Below are 9,583 nucleotides of genomic sequence, written 5' to 3'. Positions count from 1 at the left end.
GACTCCTCAGTGTACACACACGGTCCGTGCACTCTGAGACTCCTCAGTGTACACACACGGTCCGTGCACTCTGAGACTCCTCAGTGTACACACACACGGTCCGCGCACTCTGAGACTCCTCAGTATACATACACGGTCCGCGCTTACCTGTGCTGCCTCACACCCAAGGTGCTCAACCATGACTGGTCATGGTGACCCCTGCTTTCCTCTGCTCTTGTGTGACAGGGCACAGCCTCTCCAGTGAGCAGGGCAGCAGTGCTGAGACAGCTCCGGAAGAGGGCGAAGGACCGGAGTCTTCTGATGACACAGATCACAGCAGCAAGGTGAGAGATTTTCATTTTCACATCCCATGTCCTGCAGGATCACAGCTGACAGGCCACCCCAACAGCTCTCCGTGGGATACAGTGTTTTTACTTCTGAGATGTTACTAAGTAGCTGGAGATGAAGTCTAAATTACAGCCTGGGTAACAAACCCATGTGGGAGAATATAGGGCAGAAATCACTTGTAATGAATTGAAGGCCTTTTTCTTTAATTTTTGCCTCGGCTGGAGCTTCCCGCTAATGCCGTAATTTCACCCCATTTCCTTCCTCTGTCTTCATTTGTGGAGGATGAAGCATCCATCGTCCAAAGTATGCATAATTGAGTCGGCAGTGCCTTCTGCCACTTAGGGGCTCTGTAATGAGCCGCATTTGAGCAATCTGCTCTCAGCTCTTGTTCAAGGTGCACTCTTTTACGTTAAAGGGAAAGGAAACAGCTTTTTTAGTAAGCCAATTATACTGTTCTTCAGCGGAATATGGTGAGCAAAAACTTTCTTTTGCTGCTCTGGTGTAAAACAGTGTGATGGTTGCCCGGGACTCTGCGTGGTTCTGTGCTATTTCACCAAGTGCTGTGTGCACAGCGGCCCCTTTGCTCCTCAGTCCCCATGACCAGAAGACAAGTTTTCAGATGGAGTCACTGTATTGGTTCCTTCTCTGTTGCTGTGATAAAACACCCAGACCATGATCTACTTAAGGGAAGGGAAAGGCTTGTTTCATCTTATGCTTCAGGTCACAGCAGATAGAATGTAAGGCAGGAACCTGAAGCAGAAACACGGAAGAAGTGTATGCTGTTTGCTCGAGGCTCCTGCTTAACTAGTTTGCTTTCCTCCCCGTCTCTCCCTTGGGTTTTCAAGACAGTGTCTGTCTCATTATTCAGACCTGGTTGGTCTCGAATTCATAGAAATCCCTTTGCCTCTACCTCTTTAGTGATAGGATTAAAAGCTGCACTACCATGCTTGACTTACTAACTTATTCATAGAGTCCAGGACAATCTGCCTAGGGATTGGTGCCACCCACAGTGGGCTAAACCTTCCCACATCAGTCACCAATCAAGACAGTGCCTCACAGACTTGCCCAAAGGCCATTCTGATCTGGCAGTCCCTTCTCTCCCATGACTCTAGTCTTGAGTATGGTTAAGAATTAGGGCTAATAAGGACAGTCATCTTGTAAGACACTGTTGATCTCTCCAACTGCTTATTTCCTTGACACTTAATTTCTGAGTTTGAGGCCAGCCTGGTCTACAAAGTGAGTTCCAGGACAGCCAGGGCTATACAGAGAAGCCCTGTCTTGAAAAACAAAAACAAACAAACAAACAAACAAAAAACCTCACTTAACAAATTAAACAAATATTAGAGGCCAGAAAGGGTGTTGGATCTCCTGGAGTTATAGGTTGTTGTAAGGGGATAAACGTGGGCAGTGGGAACTGATCTCTCCGGTCCTCTGCAAGAGCAGGGTGCTGGGGTTTTGGGTTTTTTTGTTTTTTGTTTTTGTTTGTTTGTTTTTTTGCTTTGTTTTGTTTTTGTCAGGTTGACATAGGTTTAGGTCATATGGGAAATTAAAAAGAAAAAAAAAAAAGCCCCTATCAGGCCGGCCTGTAGGTGAGCCTTTGTGCCTTCTTCTTAGTTAATGACTAATGCAGACCCAACCTGGGGGTGGGGGTGGGGGTGGGGTCCCTGCAGGGGTCCTCGATGGTATAAGGAAGCAGGCTGAGGAAGCCATGGGGAACAGACTAGAAGCTTCCTCAGTGGCCTCTGCTTCAGCTCCTGACTTCCCTCAGTGATGGACTGTGTGACTCAAAAATACAAGTTAAATAAACCCTTTCATTCCCAAGTGGCTTTGCCTGGGGTTTATTACAGCAAGGGAGTCCTAAGACAGGTGCCCCTCTGAGCTCCTGTTAGTTCCTGTCGGTAGATTAAGTTTCTCATCTAAGAGATTTGAAAGCAGAAACTTCAAATTGTACTGGCAGATCTTGGTGACTGGGCACCACTGTATATTAATAATAAAGCCACACTAATTTTATCTTTTGGATATATCGGGTACCATTTCATTTAATCTTTAAAACACTCCTGGAAGAGATGCCACCGAGTTCTATTTTACAGAGGAGAGAAACACCATACAGTTCTGTGGTGCTGAGACCAAAAAGAAAAAGAAAAAAAGAAATCAGTCTCGTTCCAGGCCTTGTGTTATTGGTGCCCCCTCCATTTAAATCACCTGCGACCAGATTGTTTTGTGCTGGCATTAAATACCAGGCTTCACCAAAGAGGGAACTAATTTATCAGTGGTGCTAGAGGCCAATTAGATACACATCCACGAACCATTTAACCGGTTTCCTAATGCTTAATCTTCTTAAAGTGCCTCTTGATTAAGGTTAAACGCTTTGGTTGCATGACTGTCTTGGTGTGTGAATTCGTTTTGAAGTTGTCTGCTGCTGTAACCTGGAAGGGAAGATTAAGCCTCATCAGGATGCACACACATTCGTCAAGTGGAGAGGCGTACCTAGAAAATAAGTGGGAACTGGGTGGCGACAGGGTGGCGACGTGGCTGGTCCCCTAACTTGACCACCTGATTCCCATCCCTGGGACCCACATGATGGAAGAGGCTGACTCCTGCAAATTGTTTTCTAACCTCCACACATGGACCATAGCATGCCCCGCACCCAATCATGCCTGCCCCCAACAGAATAATGAAATTAATTATTTTTCCTCCTTGTTTCGTTTTTTTAAAAAGACAGGGTCTATATAGCCATGGCCTGCCTAGACCTCACTATGTTGACCTGACCACACTGGCCTTGAACTTGTAGAGATCAGCCAGCCTTGTGGGATTAAAGGTGTGCGCCACCATGGCCTGCTGTGTTACCAGTTTTTATTCTGCTGGGAAACGTGAGGCCGGAGACCCCGTGATTGTCGTCCTATTTTTATTTTATTTTATTATTTTATTTTATTTTTGTGATTCCTCCCAAATGAGCTGGATGGAGGGGGAAGCTAAGCTGTTTCTGTTCTCTGACTTTTAAATGCAGTTTAGCAGTGCCTGGCCTTTGGGAGCTGAGCAAGTGGGTAATGGTGAGCTTGTTCTCTGGAGATGATTCAGGAATGTCTCAGAGATGGGTGGGGTTGTCACAAGGCAGGGGAATGTAGTCACCTCTCCCTTTGTCACTGCCTCCTTCCCCAGGTGGCCTGGTGACAGCCTCGGGTCTCCCCACCCCACCCCACCCCACATCCACCCCCGCCTCCCCACCCCCTTACTTACTTCCCTTTGCAGCTTCTCCTTGAAAACTCTTGTTTGTGGAATGAAATGGTCCTGCATTCCTGGCTCCCTGGTGGCTCTGGCTTTTCTGAATTTTGCAGTTAGAAAATGTATTAGAATCATTTTCTCTGACTTCTCCACTCACGACCACGTCTCTCTCCCTTTTCACATATGATGTGATCACTTGGGAAATAACTGCTTTCATAATTAAGCATCTATGTAAAATGCGGCAGGGCGCGCCCCGTTTAAAGACCTGGTCTGTGTGGTGGGGAGCCTCGAAGTTGCTCTATCTGGGCACTTTTAATATTCCTGTGCCATTCGAGACGCCAGCCAATCAGCTGATCCCACTGGCTGCAGGGCAGAGCCGCCCGCATCTGGGGAGGCGCGCTGGGCTTTGTTTTCCGGTTTGCTTTGCCTCTCTCTGGAACTTTTGTTGTTGAGCCAGGTAAAATCAAAGCATGAGTTCCTATCCAAGATGTAGCCGCCTTTGACAGCCTCCCGGAGCTGGAGTGGGGAAGCGGGTGCCGCACTGGGGGGTTGCGAGTCCCGCACTGAGATGTGGTCCCAGGTCTGCTCGGGAGAGCCAGCATGGGATATCCTGGTGAGAGAGCGCTCTCAGAAAGCTGGAAAGCGGCCGGGGCTTTCTGAGTATTTTAAGAAACTTCGGCTTCCTTTCTGAACGCGCGCACGAGGTGCTAGGAGGAATTACCATGAGATTCTATCCCTGAGGATGTCTTCGCTGTGGAAGATCAAGCGCAAGCCCAGGGTCGAGAACGACAGGGCTGGCGACTCTATCTACCGCACACTTCACCTGGTGAGCGAGCACCTTGACGTTTCTTTCCGCCCTGTGCACCGCTTTGGGCAAGACTTAATTCCAGGCTCAATTAATGATGTTTATGCTTGTCCCGGGCCTCCGAATTTCATCCCCTTTCCCTCAGGACACCTTTGTTAACAAAGAACATAGATCGCAGTGGGTTTTGTAGAATGGGGTTCGGTTAGTAGTTTGCATGAAGTTGAATTTGTATTGGGTCTTTATATTTATCTTTTTTTTCTTTAGATTTAGGTGGTAGACAGCCGTGGCTTTTTGATTTCTTTTTCTTTTTTTTTTTTTTTTAATCTTCCTGTTACTGATGTTTCCCCCCTTTCCTTTCGGCTATTGAGATTTTGAACGTATTTTGTGACTAACCCGCTGTGCCCCTTTCCTCCCCCACTCCACCTCTGACCAGGGACTGGTAAAGCAGTGTTCAACAGCTGGGACTGTGTTTGCCCCTTTCTTTATGCTGACTTGCAGTGGGTAAGGACAGTTTAACATTAGCTGACCTACTTCTGTAGATCCGGCTCAGGCAGTAAATGGTAATGCTCAGTAAAGAAATGCAGAGTGGGCTCCTGGCAAGGTACAGCTTCACCAAAGCAGCCTGCTGATACCAGTGCTGACATCCCAGCATCCTGTCATTTAGGGAAACAAACTTTGACAGTCCAGAGCCTAACTGTTCCTTGTTTGAAATTTGTTAGAAGCCACCCAAAAGCAGGTAAAGGAATTATGAATGACTGTAATGCCCTCTAAAATTGTAATTTTTTTTTTTTTTTTTTGCTTCACCATTCTCAACAACAACAAAAAACCCTTAAATCAAGCTGTAAGATTTGAGGCCACTCTCGCTCCTTCCTTTTAAATCTGTGGGCAGTGTTAACTCGGTCAGAGGCAGAACAGTTTCAGAAGTTGCTGCTTTTGGTGGTTGCATAACAGGAAGGCTTAAGCAGCTGGGTGGCTCCAGTTGATAGAGTGTCCTTAGGAGTCTGTCGCCTCTTCTATTGTCCTTTCTTTTCATCTTGAACGTGTGTGTGTGTGTGTGTGTGTGTGTGTGTGTGTCCGTCTCCTCCTTTGTTGCCTTGCCTTCTTATGTTGGCGGGTTCTCCCTTTTGTCTGGGGGCAGGCACCTCTGCTCCTTCAACAGTTTAAAACTCTCCAGTGCCTGTGAGTGCCGCTCTTTGGTTTCTAGGGTGACTGGTGACAGTCCTCCCTGCTGGAGCTTGTTGGGAACTTCCCATCCAGGCCGCCTGGTGTGTGAGTGACCCATAGCCACCCAATAGCCAGCAATGGATGGGCAGGTCTTCCTCTCTCCACACTGCACCTTCGCAGGTGACATGGACAGGGTCCATACTGACCTTGTGTTTTAGGAGTTTGGCCACAGTGGAAGGCAGATGTAGGGAGCTGGAGATTTAACTGGCCAACCATATGTGAAACCTATAGCTTAGAGATATTCCAAAGGAGCACTGTATTTCGTAGTTGCTTGAAAGGATATTTTGGGGGTAATATTTTAACCAACCAAAATTCTCAAACCTTAAAGTAGCCTCTAAAATCTCTCCAACAGACACACGCTACTCATTCTCCATGTATTATGACCTATTAATTCTATGAAAGTTTTATTCATTTTCATGTAACATGTAGTAGCAGTGGGGGGGGGGGTAAGGCACCTGCTTAAAGTCAGTACCTTAGGACAAATCCAGAAGCCTGTACCTGAGTTAGTGAGCAGAATGGTTAGTGTGAGGGACCCTGTTCAGCTTCAGAGAACACTCAGAAATGGCCCTAATGAGGAAGGAGTGGCTGAGGCTGAGGCTGAGCCTCAGGGAAACTGAGGAACAGCCTCCCTTTATCTTTAGGGGCTGCATCTCGAGACTCTCAGTGGATGCCAGAAGCCATGTTTGGGGGTGTACAGTACCAATTTCTGCATGTACTGGGTTTCTTCTTGTGTATACACGCTGTTGATGAAGTTTAATGTTAAATTAGGCACATTAAGAGATGAATGACAACTAATAGAGCTGTTGTGCACAACACATAAGAGCATAAAATATAATGCACTTTGATTAAGATTTTGCAAACAGGGTGTTTCCTGGAAGAGCCAAGACAAATTTAATTAGTGTTTTCCACTGATGGTGCAAAACTGAGAAAGTCACCCCAAAGATAAAGTTAGATAATCACACTTAATATATGTGTGTGCTCACACATATATATATATATAGACACACGCACACCCACCCACACGCACACGTGTGCACACGCAAGGAAACTAGCCAGGCTGCTTAGGGAAACCATCCAGGGAGGCCTCTGGTTGTGGGGAACCAGAGTGGCAAGACTGAGATGCCACTTCACAGAGATCAAGGCACTCCCTTGTCCACACTCTGGCAAATGGATAACTTTGGGTATTCATGATACCACGGAGGAATCAGAACCTCAGAAATCCCATTCCACACCTTCTACATTTAGCCTACAGGCAGTGACCAAGCGTTTTGGGTCATGCCTTTTGGGATGCCCTGCTTCTGGTGTATGTGAGAACCTCTTATGGTGTTGACTTTTGTGCAACCGAGGGCTCTGCATGGGGTGGTACCCAGAGTCACCTGGGTAACCGTCTCCATGCTGAAAGTACAGGAAAGGGCATTTTACTGATAATTGGAGTTTGGTGCTGGGTGCATTTGTCATGGGAACTGTGTGTGAAGGACAGCCAGCTGTGGTTGCAGATGGAATTGCACAGGCACATGGTGTACACAGAGGTGCCATGTTCCAGATGGAATTGCACAGGCTCATGGTGTGCACACAGGTGCCATGGGCACCCTTGTTTGGTAGCTTCCTTGGCCAGGGAAGCCAGAGCGACCCAGGGAAATTTGTGGTAGGGTGGGAGCTAGGCACTCACTCAGCTTTTACCGTCTTCTTCTGCATGTGAGATTTTCTCCAGAAGGGCACAATTTTTATTCCCTTGTAACCACACTATAAAACGTTGCCTGTCTTAATTACCATTAGATCATTAAAAGGGGACGTGAACATTATGTTAAGATAACTATATTTGTTCCCCTTGTTTCTGTTTTTATGACAAAGCCCAATTTGACTATATCAAGATGACCCCAAGTTAGTGAAGTCCTATCATAACTAATTCCATTGTTTCTGCACAAAGAGGCTTTGGCGAAAACCAGGTAGTCTTTCCTTTTTTAGCAACCTTACTAAGATAAAACTCACATAGCGTATAGAGCAGCCCATTTGGGTGAGCCTTCTGTCACCTAAGGGATATTACATGTCTAAACCCCACGGTTCCCTGGAGGATACCGAAGAGTACCCGTGACAGGCGACATGCTCTTTCTGGCAGTTAGCAGAGTTAGCCATAAATAAGCCATGGCAATTCTAAGAGACTTGGAATGCTAGAGTCCAGGCTCTAGGCTTCCCTGCCCTGAGCTGCCCCTTAGGAATCTGTCTGGAGGTTCTGAGTAACTCTGTGTTCTCTTTTGCATATGCAAATGACCCTTCACTGTATCTATATACCAGGTCTTGGCGGTCCTGCCTTACTTGCTTGAGGAAAGAATGAATGTTCTTCCTAGGTGATAAAGGAATAAATTTTTTTTACTCTGAACCTGAAATAGACAACTGGGGGATTGAAGAAAAATGTAAAGTGGAAAGTACCCACCCAACACGATTGATGTGCATTTGACAGACAAACAAGGTTCCTTGCTCCAAAACAGTGCCCGGGGCAGTCCGTTCCACCAGACCTTTAACCTCTGCACTCAGGAAACAGAGACCGGCTTGGATGTCTGTGAGTTCAAGGCCAACTTGGTTTACATAGTGAGTTCCAGGGCAAGCGAGGACTATATAGTGAGACCTCGTCCTTAAAAATACCGTCCCAAGTCAAATCCCAGGTCCTTCCCATCCCACCACAGGTCCTGATTTAAAGGATCTGAGCCGTGCCGTTGGGATGGTGAGGAGCGCGGGGCTTCAGTGGGGTAAGCTGCAGAGCCCGCCGGGTTTTCATCAGCTTACGCTGCAGACAGCAGACAGTGGCGTCACCCTGTAGGGTGGAACTGGAGAATCCTAAACTTGAGATGGAGAAGGCAATCTTAGGCAATCACTGCAGCCTTCCCCTCCGTCTTGTCCTGAGGTCCGCAGTGGCCTGTTTCAGGGTCATTCGCCTTCTGTTCAGAGGAGAAGCTGGAAACAGCAGAACTCACAAAAACACAGCCATCTGTCTACACGTGGGAGTTTTTAGTGGCTACAGATAGACATTGTCTTCCAACAGGCTACATAAGTGGACAGTGTACGGAACAGCCTGGGGACTGAATGGGAAGCCTTGTTCTTTGTGTCGGGCAGCACTAACCCCATACCTCTGTCTTTGTCAGTTTCTCATGGAGGGGTTCAGGCTTTGGGCTGGGGGAGTAGCTTAGTGTCAGAGCACTTGATTCTGAAGCCTGGGTTGCATTCCTGGTAGCATTTCTCTATACACTCCCTGGCCGCCCCCATACCCAACCACACTCCCCCACACCCCAGTACCCCTTAAAATCACAGGCTCTGAGATGTGCTTAGGTAGTTCAAATCCCAGGTCCGCTGCTTCTTAGCTGTGTCACCTTGAGTGAGTTACTTAACCTCTCTGAGCTGCCTCTGTTTCAGCTGGTCAGTGGGAGTTATAGCCCTTCTCACACCCTGTGAGTGAGTATTAATACCTCAGGCTAGTGTGCCCAAGGGGCAGTGAGCACTCACTCACTAGCATTCCTTACATTGAAAAATGCCTTGTGGGGGCTGGGGTGGGGGGGAAGCAAGGCTCCCTGCTGAGAGGTGACACTATCTGCTGTGCCCCACAGAGCACAGAACAGGTCGCAGCATTTTGCCGGAGTCTGCACGAGATGAGCCCCTCTGACTCAAGCCCGTCCCCTCAGGATGCCACGAGCCCTCAGCTGGCAACCACCCGACAACTGTCGGATGCTGATAAACTGCGCAAGGTGATCTGTGAACTGCTGGAGACTGAGCGCACCTATGTGAAAGTACGTCTGCCTCCCAGGTCCCCAGCCTCCTCAGCCTCCAAACCCCTCAGCCTCCAGGCCTCCCATCCCCCTCAACCTCCCTCCACCCTTCCCCCCCCCCCACCCCTTCCCTGACCTCAAGGCCTTACCTACCTTCTCTTAAGGGAAGAGTGAAGGGGGTCACTGCCTGGGTGTAACCTACACCAAGGTCCAATTGTGGATATCGAGATCATGATTTCTTTTACAGAAC

The 9,583-nt window shown here is 47.8% G+C and overlaps 1 protein-coding gene across 7 annotated transcripts in view; it reads left to right on the top strand.

Moving 5' to 3' along the window:
• Tiam1 (T cell lymphoma invasion and metastasis 1) overlaps window positions 1–9,583 on the top strand; it is a 345,165-nt gene that overhangs the window by 309,133 nt on the left and 26,449 nt on the right. For 6 of the 7 annotated variants that reach the window (XM_029544321.1, XM_029544322.1, XM_021210115.1 and 3 more), the window contains 2 exons: window positions 226–323; window positions 9,175–9,354. In XM_029544321.1, the coding sequence (XP_029400181.1) occupies window positions 226–323; window positions 9,175–9,354 (278 nt within the window). Of the gene's footprint in view, window positions 1–225; window positions 324–3,979; window positions 4,376–9,174; window positions 9,355–9,583 lie in introns of those variants that run through there. The other variant, XM_021210119.2, reaches the window with a different exon arrangement.

The sequence above is a fragment of the Mus pahari genome, chromosome 12 (genome assembly GCF_900095145.1).
Source record: "Mus pahari chromosome 12, PAHARI_EIJ_v1.1, whole genome shotgun sequence".
In the NCBI taxonomy this organism is placed as follows: domain Eukaryota; kingdom Metazoa; phylum Chordata; class Mammalia; order Rodentia; family Muridae; genus Mus; species Mus pahari.
This window is presented reverse-complemented; position numbering and strand designations above follow the sequence as displayed.